At 46.4% G+C, this 26,467-nt stretch overlaps 1 protein-coding gene across 3 annotated transcripts in view; it reads left to right on the top strand.

The window, feature by feature from the left end:
- LOC106576047 (ras association domain-containing protein 3) overlaps positions 1-26,467 on the top strand; it is a 54,474-nt gene that overhangs the window by 10,114 nt on the left and 17,893 nt on the right. For 2 of the 3 annotated variants that reach the window (XM_082963806.1, XM_045699697.2), the window contains exon 2: positions 3,907-4,040. In XM_082963806.1, the coding sequence (XP_082819932.1) occupies positions 3,907-4,040 (134 nt within the window). Of the gene's footprint in view, positions 1-3,906; positions 4,041-16,836; positions 17,173-26,467 lie in introns of those variants that run through there. The other variant, XM_014152879.3, reaches the window with a different exon arrangement.

Below are 26,467 nucleotides of genomic sequence, written 5' to 3'. Positions count from 1 at the left end.
AAAATGGAAAATAAATAAACATAAATATGGGTTGTATTTACAATGGTATTTGTTCTTCACTGGGTGCCCTTTTCTTGTTGCAACAGGTCACAAATCTTGATGCTTGTAGCCGGGGACTTTAATGCAGGGAAACTTAAATCCGTTTTCCAAATTTCTATCAGCATGTTAAATGTGCAACCAGAGGGAGAAAACTCTGGACCACCTTTACTCCACACACAGAGACGCATACAAAGCTCTCCCTCGCCCTCCATTTGGCAAATCTGACCATAACTCTATCCTCCTGATTCCTGCTTACAAGCAAAAATTAAAGCAGGAAGCACCAGTGACTAGATCAATAAAAAGTGGTCAGATGAAGCAGATGCTAAGCTACAGGACTGTTTTGCTAGCACAGACTGGAATATGTTCCGCGATTCTTCTGATGACATTGAGGAGTACACCACATCAGATATTGACTTCATCAATAAGTGCATCGATGACGTCATCCCCACAGTTGACCGTACGTACATACCCCAACCAGAAGCCATGGATTACAGGCAACATCCGCACTGTGCTAAAGGCTAGAGCTGCCGCATTCAAGGAGCGGGACTCTAACCTGGAAGCTTATAAGAAATCACGCTATGCCCTCCGATGAACCATCAAACAGGCAAAGCATCAATACAGGACTAAGTTCGAATCGTACTACACCGGCTCTGACGCTCGTCGGATGTGGCAGGGCTAGATGGAACATTCACAAGGCCGCAGGGCTAGATGTATTACCAGGACGTGTACGGTGAGCATGCACTGACCAACTGGCAAGTGTCTTCACTGACATTTTCAACCTCTCCATGTCTGAGTCTGTAATACCAACATGTTTTAATCAGACCACCATAGTGCCTGTGCCCAAGAACACTAAGGTAACCTGCCTAAATGACTACCAACCCATAGCACTCACGTCTGTAGCCATGAAGTGCTCTGAAAGGCTGGTCATGGCTCACATCAACACCATTATCCCAGAAACCCTAGACCCACTCCAATTTGCATACCGTCCCAACAGATCCACAGATGATGCAATCTCTATTGCACTCAACACTGCCCTTTCCCACCTGGACAAAAGGAACACCTATGTGAGAATGCTATTCATTGACTACAGCTCAGCGTTCAACACCATAGTGCCCTCAATGCTCTTCAATTAGCTAAGGACCCTGGGACTAAACACCTCCCTCTGCAACTGGATGCTGGACACTCTCAGTCTCTCAGTCCCAGTTTTGATGCACCTCACCTTCTGGATGATAGTGGGGCTCGGGTGTCCTTGATGATCTTCTTGGCCTTCCTCTGGCACCGGGTGCTGTAGATGTCCTGGAGAGCAGGCATTGTGCCCCCGCTGATGCGTTGGGCTGACCGCACCACCCTATAGAGAACCCTCGCTCTTTTTCTCTCTCTATCTCTCTCTTCTCTCTCTCGCTCTCTTTCTCTCTTTCTCTCTCTCTCACATACATACATACATACATACATACATACATCTCCGAACACGCACCTGGTCACACCGGGACTCCAAGAAGTGTAGTGTTGAGTACTGTTATGTCTTCTGCAACCACACAGTGTCCTCTGGGTGAAGGTCTGTCTCCGCCCTGTTTATACACACTCTCCAAACCCTATGTTAAGCCAGCTCTATATAGTACACACAGCTGACACTGGCTAGGCTCAGGGGCGAGTGGTGTTGGTATGGGGTGAGTGGTGTTGGTATGGGGTGAGTGGTGTTGAGTGGTGTTCAGGGGCGAGTGGTGTTGGTATGCATCTGTTTGTGGAGTGTCTTGTTGTTCTGTGAGTGAGTGAGTGAGTGAGTGAGTGAGTGAGTGAGTGAGTGAGTGAGTGAGTGAGTGAGTGAGTGAGTGAGTATGCTGAGTTGTGCTCTGTTCTCCTCAGCTCCACTGATTAAGTCTAATCAGTTGGGTTTGTCTGGCTGATTACAGGAAGGGCTATTGTCAAAGCATCAGCACAGCTATACTACACGTGCACACACACACACACACACACACACACACACACACATACACACACACACACACACACACACACACACATACACACGCAGCACTCCCCACAGGCCCAGGAGACTCCCAGGGGGAAAAAAGAGCTTGACTCATCAGACAGACAGTAAAAATAATCATAATCAGATGTCTGTATTTTACAGTTGTGTAAGACATATTTATTTCTCCTCACTGGGGTGAGACAAATCTCCTCTAAGTTACAGAGGGTTAGAGAGCATTAGGGCAGGAAGCCTAGCAGACGAGCTGACACCCTCTTTGTGTGCTGGTGAGTGAGCTCAGAGAGGGGCATCCCTGGCCCACACACTCTCTCACACGCGCACGCTCGGACTCACACGCTCTCTCTCTTTCTCCCTCCAACTCTCCCGCTCTCTTCTCGTCTACTGTCTGTGTGTCCATCACTGTGACCCATTGAGCCTCCATTTGACAGGCAAATCACCCACTCAGCACTACCATACACACACAGAGAGAGAGAGAGAGAGAGAGAGAGAGGGAGAGAGAGAGAGAGAGAGGTAGCTGCTAGGCAAATGTGTCTCTGTGTAGGTCTGGGCTGGCGAGGGAGGTAGGGGTTCCCAGTCAACACAGGCTCTCGTTCCTGATGCTTGTTGTGCCTGTGTGTAAGAGAGTGAGTGCGTTGAAGCTGGGCCTGTTGCTACTGGCCAGTGGTGGTACAGTGCAGGAAGTGGTCAAGGAGTATTGGTTGGCAGACAGAGCAGTGAGGGAGAGCTTCAGAGAGAAGAGTGTGCGAGGCAGGAGGAAGATGGTGTGCTGGTCGGGGATGGGAGCAGCCATCTGTAAACTGTCGGTGAAGCTCAGCCAGCAGGTGAAGAGGAGGTCCTCCGGTAAGAGAGGAGACACACACGAACACACACACCACTGTTCCTGTACACCAGTGCTAACAGTGAGGACTTGCTGGATGTTCTGTACTCTACAGAGGGACTGTCACAGTGATGTGTAATGTATTCTGTGTTATTGGCAGTCTCTCCCTGTCTCTCCTCCGTACTGAGTTATTTCTACGTGGGCTGCTGGATGCTGGCCAAGCCAGCGCAGAGAACGAGAGGAGAAAGAGAAAGAAAGAGAGATTCCTTCAACCTTTTTGTTCTGCCGTGGCGGAGTTGCAGTATGCGCGGGAGGACGTTTCTGTGTCACTAGACTTTTCCCAGCCAGTCAGACAGATCTGATTGAATGTCAGCTGAACAGTTGTTCTTGTTCTTTGTCATTCCAGTGTATTGTATAATGTTTACATTTTGTTGCACTTGAAATAGTTCTAATTGTAACTTTGTTTCACTTGACTGAGCTGAATGTTGATAGCTCAGATGAAAGATTTTTTGAATGGTGACTGTGAATGGGGTCAGTATGAGTGTTTGCATACTGTGGACATCCTCATTTCCTTCCTGTCCTCTCTCTCCACACACAACACAACACAACCTCACCTGATTATTGATGTTGCTGGGGACCCGAGCCTGGAGTCCCAGGGAATATTTACGTAGCCATTTGGGATTGCGTTCTAGACTAAAGATGTTAGCGGCTGGGTTATACGTTTAGTTATTTGGTTGTGGATGAGACTCGCTAGGGGTTGGCTGCGTATTTAACATAGTACTTGTGACCTGAGCGAATCCACGGCTCTCTGTTAATGATCACGCTGCCATTGAGTCAACACAGATAAAATACTTTAAATCCTCCTGGCAAGGAAGTGGCAAGAGTCTTCATGAGGTGTAAGAATAACTAGGAGTATGAAATGAGGGTATTTGGTGCGGTGTTAATCACCGGCAGTAGCGTTGGACCGCTCCGTTGACACACGTCGAGAGGGAATACAGGCTCTCTGAGTCTGCAAGTTCAGGTCTTCGCAATTGTTTAACAAGCTCCTCTCTTCCTACTCCAGGGTGTAAGTATACCTGTCACCCAGAGTGTCGAGAACGAGTGTCGTTGGACTGTCACCCCGGTGGTCCTGTTACCGTTGACACCCCCATCAGCCCCTTCAGCCAGGACCACCTCAACGACAAGACACAGCCCATTGTGAGTACCCGCCTTCTCTCTCACTCCCTGTGTGTGTGTGTGTGTGTGTGTGTGTGTGGTGTGTGTGTGTGTGTGTGTGTGTGTGTGTGTGTGTGTGTGTGTGTGTGTGTGTGTGTGTGTGTGTGGTGGGGTGGGTGGGTGGTCTAATTAAAGGGTCATCACTTTGTTCCTTGAGATGTGCTGATATTATATTCTGTGATGGTCACATTAGCACTGTATTTAGTGTATTTCACCACAAGGGGGCGTTGGAGGGCATAGAATGAGTATTCACCCTGCCCGTGAATACAGTGAGGGACTGAGACGTAGTTCACTAATGTACCACCAGATGATGCTCTCTCTGTCTCTATACTGTATCTCTAGTTATAGATCTCTTCGCGGGAGTGAGTGAGTGTTTGGGGGATGTGTTGCTTTTGGGGGGGGGATAAATGGCTTGGCTCTGAATACTCTGATGGTATCATACAGAAGGGTTGTGTGTTTGGGATTAACTAGGTGGTGGCAATGTTTTGAAACCAGCAGTCCATGTCATTCTCCATATAATAGCCCTGGAGTCATTGTTTGTGTGTGTGCATTCAAAACGACCTGGCCCTGTAGCCCGCCCAACAGCAACATCAGCCGGCTGACACATATAGCGGGGGGGGGGGGGGGGGGGTGTCGTGATGGGTGGCATCACACACATTTCTGTCCTCTGTGGTCCCAGGGGAATTGAAAGGTGTGTGTGTGTGTGGGAGGCCCTGTCCCTATGTCCCTGAGCCTTGGTCAACTTCACGTACGCAAGCACGCACACACACACACACACACACACACACACACACACACACTATTCTTGCGTTGTGATGGATGGAAGGATGGATGGATGGAATGATTGAGGACATTACACACCTCTGTGGATCGTATTTAGCATGTAATTAAAAAAAATTATAATAATAATAAAATTGTCAGGGATCTTCAACTCTGTCAAAACAGTCTGACTTCAATACTGCAGTGAAACAGTTTAGTGTTGAGATGTTAGCTCAGCAGAAACCTGAGACCAGTGCTAAATAGTGCTGAACAGTGCTGCTGAGACATGCAGATATCTGTCATGTTGTTGTTTCGCAGTGTCGTGTTCCTGTTTCTGTGTTAATCAGGTGGCTGGGTGTGTCTCTGTGTGTGTGTCTCTGTGCGTGTGTCTCTGTGTGTGTGTGTGTGCGGCCGGGTCAGACAGCGGGAGATATTGTTGGGTTTTGACCAAACTCTCCCATGTGACTTCCCAGAACTAGAACCAGACTCATATGTTCAGATGATCCTTTACTATCCTTATATAAAGTACTCTGAACCTCCCAGTAGACTGTAGCTCTGTCTCTGTCCAACTCTCTGTCTCTGCTCTGTGGTCTGTGGTTGAAACTCTCCTGAAATGGACTCTGGCAGATAATGATATGAAGCCATGAGACAGGAAATAAACTATCTGTCTCGGTGAAGGAAATGGAATCAGAGAGAGGCTAGATGGATAGATGGATCTTCTCAGCCTCTGTTATACCCAGAGGACACAGACACAGGAAGACAATGAGCTCCTTATCCCAGTTTATAAGAGTCTGCAATAAACTAGGGATAGAGAGGGCCTCTACAATATTACTCCATAACTATCATGATTAACATCTAGTGGTGCCCTGTCTGTCTGTCTGTCTGTCTGTCTGTCTGTCTGTCTGTCTGTCTGTCTGTCTGTCTGTCTGTCTGTCTGTCTGTCTGTCTGTCTGTCTGTCTGTCTGTCTGTCTGTCTGTCTGTCTGTCTGTCTGTCTGTCTGTCTGTCTGTCTGTCTGTCTGTCTGTCTGTCTGTCTGTACTAGCAGATGAATCACAGACAGCTGGTTAGCTGATGAAGTTCACAGGAGTGAAGGAATGACACTGAGTCAATATGGCTGCCAGCCAACACATGTTGACATTTACAACTAGGAGTCAATTCAACGTGGTGGAATCCTACACACTCTGTAAGGCACCCTCTGAGTGAGACAAGATCTGGGGCAGCACTCAGTCATGACGTGCAGGAGGGCAAAGTGATTAGCTGATTGAATAGATCAGACCGGTTGTTCCGGTCTGGAGTTTGTCACTGAGTTGACGACAACAGAGTAATGCAGAGATTGACATCAGTCTGACCCAGAGCTCTTACCCTGTCATGAGCTAACTCTGTTACTGGGCCTGAAACACAGTTCTTGGAAATGGCAGGTCAGTGTCTGTACATTTTTCACCATAGAGACATGATTCACATGCAATCTACATCTCTGTCAGAGCTAGCTAAAGTTCGATACACAGCAAGATCTCAAAAATGAACTCACAAAAAATGATGCACGAAGACAGCTGGGTACATCATTTGTACTGAGTTAGTTCATGTGTAACTAGTTAATGTGTGATGTAGTTAGTTCATGTATAGTAAGATGAGCTGTAGAGAACATTGTTCTGACTGACGGGATGTGTTTTCTGAGGGAGTGACCACGCACAGTGCTGAGAGTGACCTCTGAACTCTATATGCTCATGTCCCCTACTGCACTCTTATAGGCTGAGCCATGCCCTCTGATAGGCTATCTAGCCAGACAGGCAGTAAATAATAGGGCCACTTCCTGTTCCTGAACGATGGGAAAGTCAAACACAGGGACCTGGGGGAAAACAGTCGTCAGGAGGAGAAGAATGTTGATGTATTCCCTCTGGGCTTCATTGCTGCTCGTTAACCCCAAATGTTAGGTTAGGAACACCTGCATAAGTTATTGATCTTTAACGTTTGACCTTTGTTATGTCACCTCTGTTAATATGTGCGTTCTTCACAAACCTTCACAGACCTCTTTATCTGTGGGGGAATGATCAGGGACTCTACACCTCTCTGCGATCTCAGACTAAAGGGAGTCTCCCTCATTCCCTCCCCTCTTCTGCTCCTCATCGTGTGTGGGGTAATTGAATACGTCCTATAGGGTTGCTTGCGTCATGCCATAGGTGTGCTGTCTTACCTGCTTTTGTCCGTTTTTCTTCCTTTTCTTAGCAGGGTTACCTCATCTTATCACTCCTCTTAAAAACATCAACTCTGATCTGAAGACCGACTGATTACTAAGCTATGGGCCACAGTGAAAGGATACTGTAAGTATATACAAGAGGGCTGGAAAAGCTCTACATCGATCGAACGAAGCTTTAGACCTCATGCTGAATGAAGATTCCTCGACAGCACGCTGTGCAGCCAACAGAAATTGCCAACCGTTTCCTTAGTGACCCCAAATGTTATAGAATATTATGTTGAGTGGAAATACCCCTGAAATCCGTTACGACTCTGTTTTTCACTTTCGCTATGTTAATCACTAACAGGCTGCTCTGCCACACTCACACGGCTTTAATTCTAAGATATAACGGCCTTCACTCCTCTGGCAACAGAACCCAACCTCTCAGCAGAATGCCTGGTAGAGTGCCTGGTTCTCCAACCCAGAACCCAGAACTCGGAACAAAATCCACTAAATCATATATTGCGTAACAGCTCTGTTCTATATGATTAGTAACCTAATCTCAACTTCAGGGATGTTGTGAAACACAGTTAACCAGTTGGTTAACCAGGTCACACCCGGTCTTGATTTACTGTAGATGTTGACGTCGGAAAGTCAGGGTTTTATTGTTACATGGTTGTTGTGAGAGAGCGGGGTCAGAGTTCAGCCCAGATTGGTTCAGCGTGTTACTGTTTTACAGACAAGGTGTTCCGGCTGTCTTAATGTTCCCTCTCTGTGTCAAACTGGGCAGATAAAGATGTATGATAACATCTTAAAACCACTAGAAATCCCCAGGCTTTTCCCATACCCCAGCTACCTCTGACAGACAGTGTTTCCTATCAGCAGACATAGAGGACATGACTGTCTGGATCGAGGGAATCTTCTGAGACTCTACAGTGAACTCTACTTAGCTAGAATGGCTATCACAACAAGTCTATATTCAGTGGTCTTCCCAGTCCCTTACGGTTCCAGCTTAGTTCCCCTATCATTCACAGCCCTGAGAAGTCATGTCAATAAAATAAAACCTTATGTCGAACCACAAGACAGAGTGGCCTCTGTGCCACAATCACAGTCCCATCAAAATCCCATCAACATCACAGCCTGATGACTTCCAGGTCAGCCTGTAAATACATGATGTATTATTGTTTCTTATCTGCACCTCCTTTCCCCTGTTTCCCATCATCTCCTCTCTTTCCTGCCGGTCTGTAGTGAAATCAGTGAGTCATTGTGTTGTTACCTGAGGAGGAGAGACGGCCATGTTGTTGACAGAGCCGACATCTAATCAGAGCCTGCGTCTAATCCAAGTGGGATGAGGGATAATCTAACCTGATGTTTACGTTGCCTGTAGTGACTCTGTGTTTTAACTGTAGCGTCTCTGTGCTTCCCCCTCATTGTCTGTAGGTAGTGTGCGCTTCCCACTTAATGTACGGACAGAGTGGGGCCCTGATGATTCTAAGCCATCTTCTTGTCCATCTAAGGGCCAGACAAAGGAGCCACAGTTAGTTACTGTATATGGGACATAAGGTGGGGAGAGAGCAGGTCTATTGTCACTCTTTAAGCGAGTCCTGACCTGCCTATACTATTATACCTGTGAGCAGCAGCTGTTCCTGGGTTGTCTGCAGTTATGAGTAGGATAAAGTTGCCCCTATACATTTATCCAGGCAAAGTTTTGTGTTTCCCCATTTAGGGTGAGGGAGCTGAACTTAGATCTGTGCCTATGGGCTGATCGTAGGGTAGCCTATGGTGTGGTATGAATTGGGTGTGTATGTGTGTGTTTATGTTCACGATGCTGTCTTGAACTCTGCCCACTGTGTCTACCCATATAATCTCTACCTCCGCCTCTGCTCCACTCCGATAAGCTTCCACTCTAAATGGCACACATTCATCACTGATAAAGGTTCAGGAGAAAAGGGTATAAAAACATATACAAAATAAACGTTGAAAGACTTGAGATTCAACTTGATTTGAGAAAACCAGAGCGTGTGTGAAGTGAATAGTGGTGATCTGGCTCTGTTTTGGCAACAAAGAGTGCAGAATTATGGGCAGCAGCTCAACTCCCCAAAGAGTAAATGTGTTACCCAGTACCTTTTATCTCTCCAGGGTCAATGTTGCGTGCCAGGTTCTTTACCGTTTGAAGTGCAAAATGGAGGGTGGATTGTGTAGCTCAGAAACCAGTTAAATGTAGCCTGCACATAACTCAGAACTTTTTTGTTGATGTTGTTGAAGTTGGGAAAATGAGGTAACTACCGGAGCAAAGGTGGAATATATTACAGAAGCATAGTATCTGTATCCAAGCATTCCTATAGTGTTTGCTCATGAGTGAGTCGAGCGTCTTGGCTGTCAGATTTTTGTGACTTACTATGCCTCAGAGGAAGAGAGGCAGCAGATATATTACAACATGCATACCCGCACACACTCACTCCAGTACACTCAGTGCCTCAGGAGAAACACAGGAGAAGTCAAAGCTGAGTCACTCAGGCCTTACTTGGCTCAGTCAAGTGGGTAGGGACAGGTATCCACTACTATTGTGGTGTAATCTAACCTCATATATGGCCACAGGGGTTTAAAGTTGATCCACAGAGAAGGGGCCAGGGTTTAATCCATATACAGTGCATTCAGAAAGAATTCAGACTCCTTGACGTTTTCCACATTTTGTTACATTACAGCCTTATTCTAAAATTGATTAAATAGTTTTTTTCCCCTCAACAATCTACACACAATACCCCATAACGACAGAGCAAAAACAGGCTTTTAGATATGTTTGCACATTTATTAAAAATAAACAACTGAAATATTACATTTACATTAGTATTGAGACCCTTTACTCAGTACTTTGTTGAAGCACCTTTGGCAGCGATTACACCCTTGAGTCTTCTTGGGTATGACGCTACAAGCTTGGGACACCTGTATTTGGGGAGTTTCTCCCATTCTTCTCTGCATATCGTCTCAAGCTCTGTCAGGTTGGATGGGGAGCGTCACTGCACAGCTATTTTCAGGTCTCTCCAGAGATGTTCAATCGGGTTCAAGTCTGGGCTCTGACTGGGCCACCGAAGGACATTCAGAGACTTGTCCCGAAGCCATTCCTGCGTTGTCTTGGCTGTGTGCTTAGGGTCGTTGTCCTGCTGGAATGGGAACCAGGTTTGTACTTTGCTCTGTTCATCTTTCCCTCGATCCCAACTAGTCTCCCAGCCCCTGCCACTGAAAAACATCCTCACAGCATGATGCTGCCACCACCATGCTTCACCGTAGGGATGGTGCCAGGTTTCCTCCAGGCGTGATGCTTGGCATTCAGGCCAAAGAGTTCAATCTTGGTTTCATCAAACCAGAGAATCTTGTTTCTCATGTTCTGAGAGGCCTTTAGGTGCCTTTTGGCAAACTCCAAGTGGGCTGTCATGTGCTGGCTTCCACCTAGCCACTCTACCATAAGGGCCTGATTGGTGGAGTGCTGCAGAGATGGTTGTCCTTCCGGAAGGTTATCCCATCTCCACAGAGGAACTCTGGAGCTCTGTCAGAGTGACCATCGGGTTCTTGGTCGCCTCCCCGACCAAGGCCCTTCTCCCCCGATTGCTCAGTTTGGCCAGGCGGCCAGTTCTAGGAAGAGTCTTGGTGGTTCCATACTTCTTCCATTTAAGAATGACGGAGGCCACTGTGTTCTTGGGGACCTTCAATGCTGCAGAATTTTTTTGGTACCCTTTCCCTTATCTGAGCCTCGACACAATCCTGTCTCAGAGCTCTATAGACAATTCCTTCGACCTCATGGCTTGGTTTTTGCTCTTGAAAAAGAAAAGGAGACCCGGCACACTCTAGGAGCTCCGATGCAATAATTGAATAACCTTATAGCCAACGTTTCCACAGATATGCTGTCTTTGTCAGGGTATAATGACAACCACTGCGAGTCACTAGTTTATATAGTGTCAAAGGACACACACAGGTGTCTGTAATCATGGTTGGGTGTGGCCTGATATCATTGGTTATAAGATATAAAAATAACATACAAAAAACATGAATGGATACCATACGATTATAGATACAATTTTGCTACATAGGCCTACAAATATTTACCATGAATAGCAAAATCACAATAATCAAAATAATTACTTCAGGTCAAAGTCTACGTTGAGACCGAAGGGAGCAAGGGTCTTTAAATGAATGATCCAGGCAGCCTCTCGTTTTAACTATAAATTGTCGAGGTCACCCCCTCTCCTGGTTTTTGCTCTGACATGCACTGTCAACTGTGGGACCTTATATAGACAGGTGTGTGCCTTTCCAAATCATGTCCAATCAATAGAATTTACCACAGGTGAACTCCAATCAAGTTGTAGAAACATCTCAAGGATGATCAATAGAAACAGGATACATCTGAGCTGAATTTTGAGTCTCATAACAAAGGGTCTGAATACTTATGTAAATAAGATATTTCAGTTAATTTTATTTTATACATTTGCAAAAATAAAAAATAAACTGTTTTCGCTTTGTCATTATGGGGTATTGTTTGTAGATTGATGAGGATTTTTTTATTGAATACATTTTAGATTAAGGTTGTAATGTGACAAAATGTGAAAAAGGGAAGGGGTCTGAATGCTTTCTGAATGCACTGTATAGAGTATACTGAAAGTAGCTATCCATCACTCTTATGAGTGAGCATTCCTCATCTGTGTTTTATCTCAAGCACATTTGACGTCATTACTCACAGGAATATTTGTTGTACTTCCTGATAATAAAATAGGGTGAGTTATTACAACAATGACGTCATTCTAGATGATAAAGGTAGAGGAACTCAGACTCCCACACTCACTTAAACAACCTCCTTAGACATACACCTTTGTAGAGAGTAGGCATGTAAACCTGAAGTAGAGAGTGTCTGTTTCCACAGACCAGACTTTGTGGTGGAATTCTCATTTATGGGACATTCCTTATGCCCCCCGACCTCACCCATTCACCCCATTACGCCCTTACCCCTTTCATCTCACCACCTCACCCCCTCTTCCCCCACACCTCTTCCTACCCCTTCACCTATAACTAACTAAACCTGCAGCATGTAAACAAGCAGTGCTGAGAACCTTAAGGCCTTGCCTGCAGAGGAATGTGGGTAATGTCCGCCAAGGGCTGTGGCTCTCAGCCAGAGAGACTACAGGCCCAGTGACCGTTCACCTCTCTCTCTAGCCTGGCCTGCCTGACCGCTCTCTCTCTCTCTCTATGGAGACCGGGAAGGGGGGTGGGGTTCATGCCGAGTGTCCATTGTTTTACACCAGGGAAGGGAGAGGGAGGGGGTTGGGGCTGAGAATGAGTTTCCATGTGTCTGAGACATTCTCTGTGCTGTTTTCACACACTTCCAGTCACCTACAGGAGCCGATCTGTTCCTTCCAAAGTCAGTACAGTACTACAGAAATACAGGCCAAGGATGCCGCAACTAGTGCCCATCACTCCACCTGACCAGAAGCTGTTGGTTAGACAGGGTTCTAGTGGACACTGTAGTTTCTCCTTAACAGACATGTGGGCACTTGGCTCTGAGACTGCAAGAGTACTGGACAGGAGAGAGGCCAGCTGTATGAACCTTCTCTGGCCAGGCTGTGGTGTGGTTTGGAGGGTTTGGCTGTTCCTGTGCTCCGAGGTTACTTTTAGGTCGCCTCTGCACTCTGGGTTTTAATTAGGCCTGTCCCTCCATAAACCCCCAAGAAGCTACAGTATGTGTTGGGTGTGGTCAGGATAAGGGGTGTACGCCTTATTCACTACATGTGTAACATACATTTGACCCAGTAGCTGAAGCTGTAACAGCCTTTCTAGTGACTGGGCGGGTTAGTTAGTTGTATGATATTAGTGTGTAAAAGAACAAGACACACAGGAGGAGTCATGTAGAAATGTACTAAGAAAAAAGCCTCAGGCAACTAAAATCCTTTTAGAAATGAACTGCATGCACTTTTCATTGTGGTTGTTAAAGCATTATAGCTCTGCTCTCTGAGAATCGCAGTAATGGGTTCCATTTGTTGGCTGATGCAAGACAACTTTATCAGACGCTAAAAACACCACCACAAAGTTAAAACATTAATTAAACCATATTACACATTTATAACCAAATAAACCCAGGAGACAGCTAGCCTCCCCACAGTCAAACACCAAATGTGTTTTCAGAATGTTTATTGATACTTATTCAACAGATTATCAGACACTGCATGGGTGGTTGTCGTAACAGCAGCATGGGAAGCTGCTGCTGAAATGATTCAATTCCATTCAAATAACTTTATTGGCTCGCTGTGATCAGCGCCAGTAGGAGAGAAAGCCAACCCACACCAGTGAATGAGAGTCAGTACCAGAGAGTGATTTATCCCTAGCTAGAACCCAACCCAGCCTCATGGCTAACAGAGGGCCTCCAGATGGAACAAGGCTTTAATTTGTGTGTTTTTGATTCAGCTTTTCCTCGTCCAGGCCAAACGTTTACATAACCCAGTCTGTCTTCAGATGAACAGATATGGACCCCAGGTCACTATAACCAATTGCTTGACCAGTTTGGATTGAAAGGTGGGAATGCAGTTGAACCAGAGTTTTCGCGTAGGGTTCTCACATCACATTTCCTGGTTACTGATGATGTCATGTCACCTCTGGCTACAGAATCCCGTCCGAGCACCTTGAACTGTGTGAGGGTGGCTCACATAGGCCTATGCAGAGCTTCGAGAACTTAGAAATTGCTTGTGACATTCTGATTTTATATATAGGTTATATGTGGTTGTGACAGATAGGCAGGTGTTATTTGCATATACACACACACACACACACACACACACACACACACACACACACACACACACACACACACACACACACACACACACACACACCACCACCACCATCAAGGGCCACAGGAACTTTTAAAAGGTTGGTCCGAGCGAACGTCTGCTGTTCCACCCATTCATCTGGGCGTATGTCAGTCTAAAGTATTAGATGCCTTTGGTCTGTATTTTTAGTTTAGTTGTTCCTGGAGCTCTGGTAAAGCAGCATGTTGCAGGGAAGGAAAATAAGAAAGCTAGCTTTGCTGTGCTGCATGTTCATTGAGGTAAGTGGGAAGCAGATGTTATGTTGTCTCTTTAGGATGTGTGCATTTATGGATTCATATGGATTATTTGATGATGAGTGGAAGTGTTGTGCATGTAGATCTACAGTATGACATCAAGTGCCACACTGACTAAGGAAAGAAAAGTATGAGAGGCAGGAGGAGAGAAGCAAGCAAGCAAGCAAGAAAGAAAGGAAGGAAGAAAGAAAGAACTATGGCTTTCACTTCATTGGAGTGAATGTAATGGTTTATCTCTACTTATTCTATTGTATTCAACAAATCAAAGGGGGACCACGGAGAAGCCGGTGGAAAGTGTAGGTTGGGAAGAGGCGAAGAAGGTACAATGACGCGAAAGCGCAAGAAAAAGCGCTGCTAAGATCAGAGGTTTGTCTCCTGTGTATACACCTTCGTTTGATGAGTACATACTTACGTCTCCTGATTACAAACGAAGTAATCTTACTTATAGGTCTTCATGCTCTCTTGAGAACCTTGAGGATCTTGAAATGGAGTCAGTCGGCAGTGGCGAGCACTCAGAAGTTGAGCCAGTCCAGGATGTAGTGGGCCTACCTGCGACAGCAGGTGTGGTAGAGTCTTTCAACGTTTGCCCTGAGAATCCTACCAGAGATGATTTTGGATCGTTAGGAGTGAGATTTTTTAGAAAGGGTTGATTCCTGCTTTTTGGCCGACCCATATGTTGTGTCGAGCTGGGTAAAGGACAAACTGGGAATGGTTACATCTGAAGTTTCGAGAAGTGTAATTGTTTGGATTTTTATGTATCCGTCTCCCAGAGGAAGCGGGCGCTTTGAGTCACGCGGCTCGGGGTTAAACCCGTGGTGGGCTTTGCTCTCCGGAGCAGGGCGCCGCTGAAAGGGGTGATCTGTGGGGTAGCGTTGAATGTAGAGGTGGATCAAATGAAAATGAAGATTCCTAGTGTTTGTGACTCCCGCAATTTGGTGAGACAGACCCGGTGGCAACGGCAAGACTGAAAATACCCTGTCTGTCTTGTTGAGCTTTGATCCAGAGTTTCTATCTGTTAAGGTTAGGTTATTTTTGCTATTCTGTGAGGGCCTATGTTTAGAACCTGCTACGGTGCTTTAGGTGCCAAGGATTCAGACATGTTGCAGCAGTGTGTAGAAGGGAGATCCCACAATGTGATAAATGTGCATGAGGGCATAGTCAGAGGGAGTGTACAGTTGGGATAGAGAAAGCACTGTTTGCCAACTGTGGGGATGCCCATGCAGCTGGGGCTACGAAGTACCCTGTGAAAGAGAGAGGTTGAGATTGCCAGAGTTCGAGTTGGGCAGAAAGTTTCCTATGCAGAGGCAGTGAAGAGAGTAGAGGATACCCCAAGGGTGAGTGATTCGACTGGGAGCCTCCAAGTGAGCAGGCCTGAAGCGAGAGAACCAGAGAGGATGAGTTTTAGTAAGGTTGGATTTCTTGCGGTTATAGCCGTGGTGATCAACTGCACTGATGGAGCAGATGTAACAGTGCAGGTTCCGTCCCTCTCTTCGCCCCAACCTGGGCTCGAACCAGGGACCCTTGCACACATCAACAACTGACACCCCACGAAGCATCGTTACCCATCGCGCCACAAAAGCCGCGGCCCTTGCAACGCAAGGGGAAACCCTACTTCAAGTCTCAGAGAGCGTGACGTTACCAATTGAAACGCTATTAGCGCGCACCACCGCTAACTAACTAGCCATTTCACATCGGTTACACTCACCCCCCCCTTTGACCTCATCCTTTTCCGCAGCAACCAACGATCCGGGTCAACAGCATCAATGTAACAGTGTAGGTTCCGTCCCTCTCTTCGCCCCAACCCGGGCTCGAACCAGGGACCCTTGCACACATCAACAACTGACACCCCACGAAGCATCGTTACCCATCGCGCCACAAAAGCCACGGCCCTTGCAACGCAAGGGGAAACCCTACTTCAAGTCTCAGAGCGAGTGACGTCACTGATTGAAATGCTATTAGCGCGCACCATCGCTAACTAACTAGCCATTTCACATCGGTTACACTCACCCCCCCTTTTAAGGGACGGAACCTGCACTGTTACATTGGTGCCGTGACCCGGATCATTGGTTGCTGCGGAAAAGGAGGAGGTGAAAGGGGGGGGGGGGGGGGGGTGAGTGTAACCGATGTGAAATGGCTAGTTAGTTAGCGATGGTGCGCGCTAATAGCATTTCAATCAGTGACGTCACTCGCTCTGAGACTTGAAGTAGGGTTTCCCCTTGCGTTGCAAGGGCCGCGGCTTTTGTGGCGCGATGGGTAACAATGCTTCGTGGGGTGTCAGTTGTTGATGTGTGCAAGGGTCCCTGGTTCGAGCCCGGGTTGGGGCGAAGAGAGGGACGGAACCTACACTGTTACACAGACACCACCGAATATAGATGTGGTAGTTGCAGTAGTAGAGCAATATTTGGGTGTGAGAGATTTTAGTGCAGAAGATCCACAGGAAGTTTTGAGAGAAGGGGTTCTATCCAACGTGCCAAAGTAGTTTTTGGGGATAATGTATAGGTGCATGGTTAGATGGTGGTGCAATTGAAGTTTGTCCCATTCCTCTTTTCCCTTTTTGGGGGGGTGACCAAAATGTGCAATGTGCAATCCGCACTCCGACCTGCGAAAGGCAGCACCACAGCGTCTAGTCTGCCGGAAAACCACACGAAACAGAAGAAGCAGGAAAAAGTCAAAGGTGATTGGATAAGGGACTTGCGACGAGTTCTAGTAGGCGTGTCTTCAGAGCGGTTGACAGACAGCGCAGCCAGCGGCTGGATAGTTGCTAGAGTGAGGATTGTTCAGTAGTTGGTTGAAGAGTGAACGGAGGATTCGACTGGTCGAACGTTGGAAAGTATTCGGCTTTTTTCGGTTAAAAAAAACTAGTTTGAGGAGGTGTAACAAACTTCATTTTCTAGTTGTTGCTTTGCTATTCGTTTTTTGATGCTGACAAATTTGAAGATATTAGTTTTCTCCTCAAATGACGTGGACTAGCACCATGAGTAGTGGTTACAGCAGTTTAGAGGAGGACTCCGAAGAGTATTTTTTCACTGCCAGAACATCGTTCTTTAAGAAGCCTTCAGGGAAACCAACCCAGTGCAAGGTAAATTAACTTTAATTTATGCCAACGTCTCACCTGGTAGCAACTGTGTTTTGTCGTATGAAGGTAGCAACCTGTTGCTAAACAGCTAACGTTAAGGGGCTACCAGTTTCGGATTTAGTCTGCTAGACAGTATTTTCAACGTTACAAATGGCAGGCAGGCTAGCTAGCCATTCCATTAGCTACCGTTAGCTATCAATTATTTGCTTAGGCTAAATCCATATTGGTTTGCCAGGCTTTATGGTTTAGATTTGAATGGCGCTAATCTGATGGTGGGCAATTATACCCATAATCTGAGTGGCACGTGCAGCTAATATATTTCAGAACCACGTGGAATCGTACTTTGATAGGATAGCCACTTAAGGGCCCCTAACACTTCATATTTTAAACTATAGGCAACAATTAAAGTGTACAGTTGCATTTTAAACAGTGTAAGAGTTGGTTAATTGGAAACGTGCATGCCACAGGAGACCTTTAGTCCCTGATTGGGTTAAAGCCCATGACTTCCTGACTGGGGTATGGAACTCATAAGGCCAGTTTGTGCTCATCAATACTGGTCTGTCTCAGACCTCAAGACTCTACATATAATGTAACAGTTATTGTCCTGTCACACACACAACTGCATTCACTATGTATGTGGTGTGTGAGCTTGCAAACTCTTCTCAGCCTGACCTCTCATATTTCCATATGATCTTGATGGTCATATTCCATGCCAGGCTGCGGACAATGTGGCCCATGCAACACACATACACACTATGCCATGAAGGGACTTGCCCAGTAAGCATAATGCTGTCTGCCCCCACAATGGTGTTATTGTGGGTGAAATGTCAAGCAGAGTCTCTAGTTAAATCTCCAGCAGCTCAAATCCTGCTGAATGGGCTTCTATTCATCAAGCACATGTGAGTGACTTAATGCATTCTTTTAAATGTACTGTACTTCATGATGCCATCAGTTATACTACTGCTGCTTGTTTCAAATATGATTCGTGGGCTGAGAACTCAATCATTTCCCTTCTGACAGAACCACCACCAACATACAACAGTTAGGCTACCAGTTAATGATAAACCTCAGAGGGTCTAGTTAGGCTAGTTCGTTTCTTCTCCTGAGTCATTCCATAGCGATGTCTCCCCTTGAGCAATGGTTTTTGTGGTGATTTAGATTCTGTTGGCCTTGGCCCATGTTTAACCAAGAGTGCCTTTTCATTGTGGTGTGTCTTTACAAGTCAAAGCTTCAGCTTCAACGTGCTTCTAGTCTTTCTGTTTACCCCTTAGCACCATGGACACTCAGGGGAAATGGAGTCTCAAAAGGCTCTGACCCTGCCTGGGCTGCTGGGAAACAGCTGCAATAGACAGACAGCTTCTGAGTGACGGGGCCTCATAACCCTCCTCAGCTAGTCTCTGTGTCTCCAGAGTAGCTAGCTAATACTGTGGACTACTCTGTAATTCACAGCCTTCTCTCTGTGTATACGGGAGGAGAGGACCCTAATGGGTCTGTAGTGGAGCCATGTCATAGTTATATTGATGTATAGTACATTAATCATAATAGTAGGTGTTTAGTATAAGAGTTTGTGTTATTAGTTATGGTAGGGTTTTAGTAGAGCTGGGTTGGAGCCAGTGAATCAGTCGGCTCCAATCTACCATGGCCGCTGTGTAGGAGGAGAGGGCTGCTCCAAAGTCAACAACGGCAGACGCTTACATAAAATGATGACTACGCATTATCTCCTCTGTCAGTCTTCCTGTATAAAACTGAAACTATGGGCTGCCTTGGTCACAGAGAGGGCTGTTTGTTGGGTTGAGTGGAGGACAAGCGGTCACTATCTGTGGTTTGTGTGTTTTTGAGTGCTGTACAACAGTAATGCATTTCAGTCTCTCTCCTTGAGTGTTCTCTGTTTCCAGATGGAGAGGAAGGGAGAGAAACAGCTTAGTATCGGTCTTCCTCAGACATCAGAAACGCATGCTCTGTCCGTACCACAGGATTCCCCAGAGTAATAGAAGGGGATGGAATCACACCCATGGTTTCCAACAGTTTCTGTGGTAGATATACAAGCTGCTTTAGCCTCCCTTCCAGTCTCTGTTGGTGGGAAAAGGCCCCTTTTTAGTTGAATCTCAGTCCTGTAGGTTATATTCCCGTGAGAGTACAGGAGAGGGGCTTTGATGGCAGAGGCAGTGCCCCCACACCAATTCAGGGAGGCTGGGTTTGACTTGTCTATGACATCACCTGACTGCATGGTGTGCAAACTCCATGTCAGGACCTTAATCAACCACACAATCCATTAACACACCCTCCCTCACGCGTCTCCCCCTCTTCCAACGCCACCCCAGGTTCCTCAGCTATTGTGTTGCAGTTCCTGAATGTTCTCAGTTTTGTGTCCGGTTCTCTTTCTGCTGCCACTTTCAGTCCAAGTTGTGCATCATTACTAGAGCTGGGACTAACTTCCTTGACATTTTTAGTATTGTGGCAAGGAAACTCAACATGAAGGGGATTTAACGTCTTTAGGAAATCAGCCCTAGTGTTGGAAACAAATATCATTATGTTGTCAGACACATGTATTTATTTTCCAAGCTATAGAACACTATTTTACATACAGCAGGTTTTTAAAGTACCAAAGAGTTTAGTCTGATTCGTGTTTTCATTTTTGCCATGGAAATAATATTGCGGTATTGGTATTGTCCTGGCCCTAATTATTACAGTATCACATTTACCACAGTTCCTCCATTTTGTCCTGTTTGTCATCTTGCTGTAGGAAATTAGGAAATGTAAACAAACATGCAAGTCCAAAGTACATACAACAAACCTGTTCTCCAGACCTGCTCTTCCTCCTGGGCTGTACTGTGCTAGCGTTCGCTTAGCACTAGCCTTTGGGGAGTGGAAAGGGTCTGAGTGAAAGAGAAGACCTCCAGGAGCCCCAGCCAATCTCTCACTCACAGTAGAACCTTCAGTCTGCTGTGAGTTTACATTATGGCAGCCAGACCTCTCCAGACGCCTGTTCCAGAAGGAGAGCTCTGTCTCTGCTATTCAGAGACGGGGTGTCCATTTTTACTGCATACTGACATCTCTTTTAGTGTGTGTCAGAGCTATAACCCTTCTGACTTGAGACTTCAGATCTGGAGATGAAGACAGTTTGGCAGTGGTACACCCAGACTAGACAAAATGTATGATCTGCTCCAGGGAGATTTCCAATATATATCTTGTTAATTATATATACACTGCTCAAAAAAATAAAGGGAACACTTAAACAACACAATGTAAGTCCAAGTCAATCACACTTCTGTGAAATCAAACTGTCCACTTAGGAAGCAACACTAATTGACAATACATTTCACATGCTGTTGTGCAAATGGAATAGACAACAGGTGGAAATTTATAGGCAATTAGCAAGACACCCCCAATAAAGGAGTGGTTCTGCAGGTGGGGACCAGAGACCACTTCTCAGTTCCTATGCTTCCTGGCTGATGTTTTGGTCACTTTTGAATGCTGGCGGTGCTTTCACTCTAGTGGTAGCATGAGACGGAGTCTACAACCCACACAAGTGGCTCAGGTAGTGCAGCTCATCCAGGATGGCACATCAATGCGAGCTGTGGCAAGAAGGTTTGCTGTGTCTTGTCAGCGTAGTGTCCAGAGCATGGAGGCGCTACCAGGAGACAGGCCAGTACATCAGGAGACGTGGAGGAGACCGTAGGAGGGCAACAACCCAGCAACAAGACCGCTACCTCCGCCTTTGTGCAAGGAGGAGCAGGAGAAGCACTGCCAGAGCCCTGCAAAATGACCTCCAGCAGGCCACAAACGTGCATGTGTCTGCTCAAACGGTCAGAAACAGACTCCATGAGGGTGGTATGAGGGCCCGACATCCACAGGTGGGGGTTGTGCTTACAGCCCAACACCGTGCAGGACGTTTGGCATTTGCCAGAGAACACCAAGATTGGCAAATTCGCCACTGGCGCCCTGTGCTCTTCACAGATGAAAGCAGGTTCACACTGAGCACGTGACAGACGTGACAGAGTCTGGAGACGCCGTGGAGAACGTTCTGCTGCCCGCAACATCCTCCAGCATGACCGGTTTGGCGGTGGGTCAGTCATGGTGTGGGGTGGCATTTCTTTGGGGGGGCCACACAGCCCTCCATGGGCTCGCCAGAGGTAGCCTGACTGCCATTAGGTACCGAGATGAGATCCTCAGACCCCTTGTGAGACCATATGCTGGTGCGGTTGGCCCTGGGTTCCTCCTAATGCAAGACAATGCTAGACCTCATGTGGCTGGAGTGTGTCAGCAGTTCCTGCAAGAGGAAGGCATTGATGCTATGGACTGGCCCGCCCGTTCCCCAGACCTGAATTCAATTGAGCACATCTGGGACATCATGTCTCGCTACATCCACCAACGCCACGTTGCACCACAGACTGTCCAGGAGTTGGCGGATGCTTTAGTCCAGGTCTGGGAGGAGATCCCTCAGGAGACCATCCGCCACCTCATCAGGAGCATGCCCAGGCGTTGTAGGGAGGTCATACAGGCACGTGGAGGCCACACACACTACTGAACCTCATTTTGACTTGTTTTAAGGACATTACATCAAAGTTAGATCAGCCTGTAGTGTGGTTTTCCACTTTAATTTTGAGTGTGACTCCAAATCCAGACATCCATGGGTTGATAAATTGGATTTCCATTGATTATTTTTGTGTGATTTTGTTGTCAGCACATTCAACTATGTAAAGAAAAAAGTATTTAATAAGATTATTTCTTTCATTCAGATCTAGGATGTGTTGTTTAAGTGTTCCCTTTATTTTTTTGAGCTATATATATATATATATATATATATACATACATACATACATACATACATACATACACACGAGTACTTAATGTCCAAGCGCGGAGTGCCTGTGTTTAAACTGACTGGTGCCACTACATTTGTCCCGTCATCAGCTTTACACAAAGCCTTTCGTGTCTGTTTCGATGTGGCGTGTTGATGATAGGAGACTGAATAGCATGACTAAGCAGTGGCAGAGGGCTCGGGGCACCACTTGAGGTATAGACTGTTTGAAGAAGAGTCCCTGAAGCTTTATATTCACAACATAGCCGACCCTCAACACCGTTCAGCTCGGCTGTGTGTGTCCGTGGGCTCTGCGTGTGTCATTGGGTGCAATGCAGGCCTGTTTCCTTCCTGCTGTTGTGAATTTTGTTCTGCTGCAGAAAGGAGAGTATGTCAACAGTTTCTCTGTTTAAACCGAGCAAGACCCACACAGCATACTCTACCAATCCAGCCCTCGCAGCTACTGATAAAAAGAAAAGACTGATATGGAAACATCCTTCTTAGTTTAGAAATGCAAAACGGGGCCTAAAGTCATCTAGCCTACATATCAAACATGTTGAATAAACACTGCTCTGAAGTTGGGTTTTACTGCAGGGAGTTAGTATGGGTGTAGGCTACTTTATGATCAGTCTTGCTCTTTTATGTTGCTGTAGCATGACCGGCCTACACATTACATAAAGCTCTTTTATAACTGTCTGCTGCTCTAAGTATTCTGTTCCAGAGGAAACAGCTCTCGCAGTCTCAACATACACGCAGAGCAGGCTCCTTGGTAATATGATTACCTTTCGAAGACTGCCTGCGTCATGAAGCAGATGAGGTGTTTGTTTAACACTGGACCCATGTGAGTGTGCTCGACTACTCATGCATGTACAACCACATCAGTCATGGAACGGAAGCACTCGATGCTAGATCAAGCTTCCAGACCTACTGAACTGTATCACGTGGTCATGTCCCATCCTAGCAAGACCACAGAGCAGGTGGTCTGAGACACACACCCCTTCACTGTCTGTGAGAGAATCCCCCTTTCCTCTGGACAACAAACTGTCATTATCCTGAATAATGCCCTGTAATGGAACTACTGAGGCCCAATAGGGGCTGGTTCTTACTCATAGGTCCCAGAAGACACCTGGTCTACAGGTGGGTGTTACACAGTAGGAAGGGCATCCAGGTGGTCATTTAACTGACGAGTCGGCCACCACCCTCTCATTTCCCCTGGCAAGGGTCAGAGGTCAACTGTTTTAGATCAGAGGGTTGTGGGTCACTATCCTCGAGGGTCCCTGGCTGCCATATGCTGTTTCTGGGAACAGTTAGAGAAACTGGCTGTGGCTGTAATTACTGTACCACCATCTCACACACACACACACACACACACACACACACACACACACACACACACACACACACACTATGCATGTTGTCTGCACACATTACACACTACGCACAAGCTCCACACACACACCACTGCACACTATGTGAGAAGGGGAGGACATACCAACAGTATAGAATGTATTGGGTCTAGTAGCTACATTTTAAATGTATGCAGTGTATCAGCTGATCAATCATGCCACTTGTAGGTCAATGTAAGAGTAATGGAACATGACTTTTTGAAGAGATGAGATTGAAGCTGCTCAGGCCAGTGTGTTGTGGAAACCCATTCTTTACTGTAGGCTTAAAGTGTTTATTGCATTGTTGATGGGTGTCCCAGCACTCTCAATACACACTTGGATGTTCCAGCCCGAGTCCTATATCGACATAGCCTGAAAGACCGCTCAGCAAGGTAGAAGCCACTGCTCCAAAACCGCCATTAAAAAGCCCGACTACAGTTTGCAACTGCACATGTGGACAAAGATTGTACTTTTTGGAGAAATGTCCTCAGGTCTGATGAAACAAAAATAGAACTGTTTGGCCATAATGCCCATCGTTATGTTTGGAGGAAAAAGGGGGAGGCTTGCAAGCCGAAGAACACCATCCCAACCGTCAAGCACAGGGGTGGCAGCATCATGTTGTGCAGGTGCTTTGCTGCTGGAGGGACTGGTGCACTTCACAAAATAGATGGCATCATGAGGGAGGAAAATTATGTGGATATATTGAAGCAACATCTCCAGACATCAGTCAGGAAGTTAAAGCTTGGTTGCAAATGGGTCTTCCAAATGGACAATGACCCCAAGCCTACTTCCAAGTTGAGGCAAAATGGCTTAAGGACAACAAGGTCAAGGTATTGGAGTGGCCATCACAAAGCCCTGACCTCAATTCTATAGAAAATTTGTGGGCAGAACTGAAAAAGCGTGTGCGAGCAAGGAGGCCTACAAACCTGACTCAGTTACACCAGCTCTGTCAGGAGGAATGGGCCAAAATTCACCCAACTTATTGTGGGAAGCTTGTGGAAGGCACCCAAAACGTTTGACCCAAGTTAAACAATTTAAAGGCAATGCTACCAAATACTAATTGAGTGTATGTAAACTTCTGACTTACTGGGAATGTGATGAAATAAATAAATCATTCTCTCTACTATTATTCTGACATTTCATTCTTAAGATAAAGTGGTGATCCTAACTGACCTAAGACAGGGAATGTTTACTAGGATTAAATGTCAGGAATTATGAAACTGAGTTTAAATGTATTTGGCTAAGGTGTATGTAAACTTCTGACTTCAACTGTACATGTAGGTAGGGGTAAAGTGACATAGATAATAAACAGCGAGTAGCATCAGTAAAAAAATATATAATGAGGGGGGGGGAGTCAATGCAAATAGTTCAGGTAGCCATTTGATTAACTGTTCAGCAGTCTTATGGCTTTGGGGTAGAAGCTGTTAAAGAGCCTTTTGGGTCCAGACTTGGTGCTCCGCTACCGATTGCCGTCCGTGGGCTGTACCCACTACCCTCTAACACCTTACGGTCAGATGCCGAGCAATTGCCATACCAAGTTGTGATGTAACCGTTCAGGATGCTTTCGATAGCGCAGCTGTTTAACTTCGAGGATCAGGGGACCCATGCCAAATCTTTTTAGTCTCTTGAGGCGTTGTCGTGCCCTCTTCACGACTGTCTTGGTGTGTTTGGACCGTGATAGTTTGTTGTTGATGTGGACACCAAGGAACTTTTAAGCTCTACAGCCCCGTCAATGTGAACGAGGGCACGAGCCCTCTTCCTGTAGTCCACGATCAGCTCCTTTGTCTTGCTCACATTGAGGGAGAGTTTGTTGTCCTGGCACCACACAGCCAGGTCTCTGACCTCCTCCCTATAGGCTCTCATCATTGTCGGTGATCAGGCCTACCACTGTTGTGTCAACAAGCTTTAATGATGGTGTTGGAGTTGTGCGTGGCCACAGTCGTGGGTGAACCGGGAGTACAGGAGGGGACTAAGTACACACCCTTGAGGGGCCCTCATGTTGAGGATCAGCACTGCGGATGTATTGTTACCTACCCTTACCACCTGGGGGCGGCCCATCAGGAAGTCAGGATCCAGTTGCAGAGGGAGGTGTTTAGTCCCAGGGTCCTTAGCTTTGTGGGCACTATGGTGTTGACTACAGCTCAGTGTTCAATGAACACCATTCTCATGTAGGTGTTCCTTTTGTCCAGGTGTGGAGTGCAATTAAGATTGCGTCACCTGTTGATCTTTTGGGGTAGTATGCGAATTGGAGTTGGTCTAGGATTTCAGGAATGATGGTGTTGTGAGGCATAACCAGCCTTTTCAAAGCACTTCATGACTACAGACGTAAGTGCCACTGGTCGGTAGTCATTTGGGCAGGTTACCTTGGTGTTCTTGGGCACAGGGATTAATTACGCCTTTGGATGGCGATTGTGACATTGAAAAATAGATGAAGGTGCAATAACTGGTGTCTTCACTGAGCCTTATTATCCCTCTGAGTCTTAGTAACAGCCCCGCTTTGGCTGGCTGCTATGGTCACTGCACTGTATGGCTATAGCTGCTGGTCTCCGCCCTGCCTAGTACTGCAGCTGTGTCTGTGTGATTAGTGAGAATGCTTTGTCTACGACTCCTGTCGGAACAGTCCTCCATCAGCCACACCATTCATCTCACACTCCATTATGCATTGTACCACACATGCCAGAGATAGGCCTGTTCAGGGTTCTATTGGAGCTGAGAAGGGAATGAGCCTCGGTCTGTCAACCTCTGTCATGTCCATGTGGTATGGGTTTATTCATGGTAGGAAAAGCAACCACACACCCCCGTCCCATTCCCACAGAGTGTGGACAGTTTGCTAAATGTGACTTGTAACCCTATAGGGCTTCTGTGTGCTGTTTCTGCACCTGGTTAGTGCCTGACTGAGTGGTCTAAGCGTGCGTTGACTGAGATACACAACCATGCTATCACATGTTCTTACTTCTATTTTGAATGGATTTAATTGAGCACTTATTCAGTTTGACCTGCTCAGGGTAAAGAGAATACTGTTTGGTTCTCAGAACAGGACCGTTGTAGTATGCTACTGCCGGTTATCTATCTAATCTCACACACACACACACATTCACACATGCATATAAAC

The sequence above is a fragment of the Salmo salar genome, chromosome 17, assembly GCF_965601325.2.
Source record: "Salmo salar chromosome 17, fSalSal1, whole genome shotgun sequence".
NCBI lineage: Eukaryota > Metazoa > Chordata > Actinopteri > Salmoniformes > Salmonidae > Salmo > Salmo salar.
The sequence above is the reverse complement of the archived record's forward strand: the minus strand, read 5'-3'. Positions and strand labels throughout refer to the sequence as shown.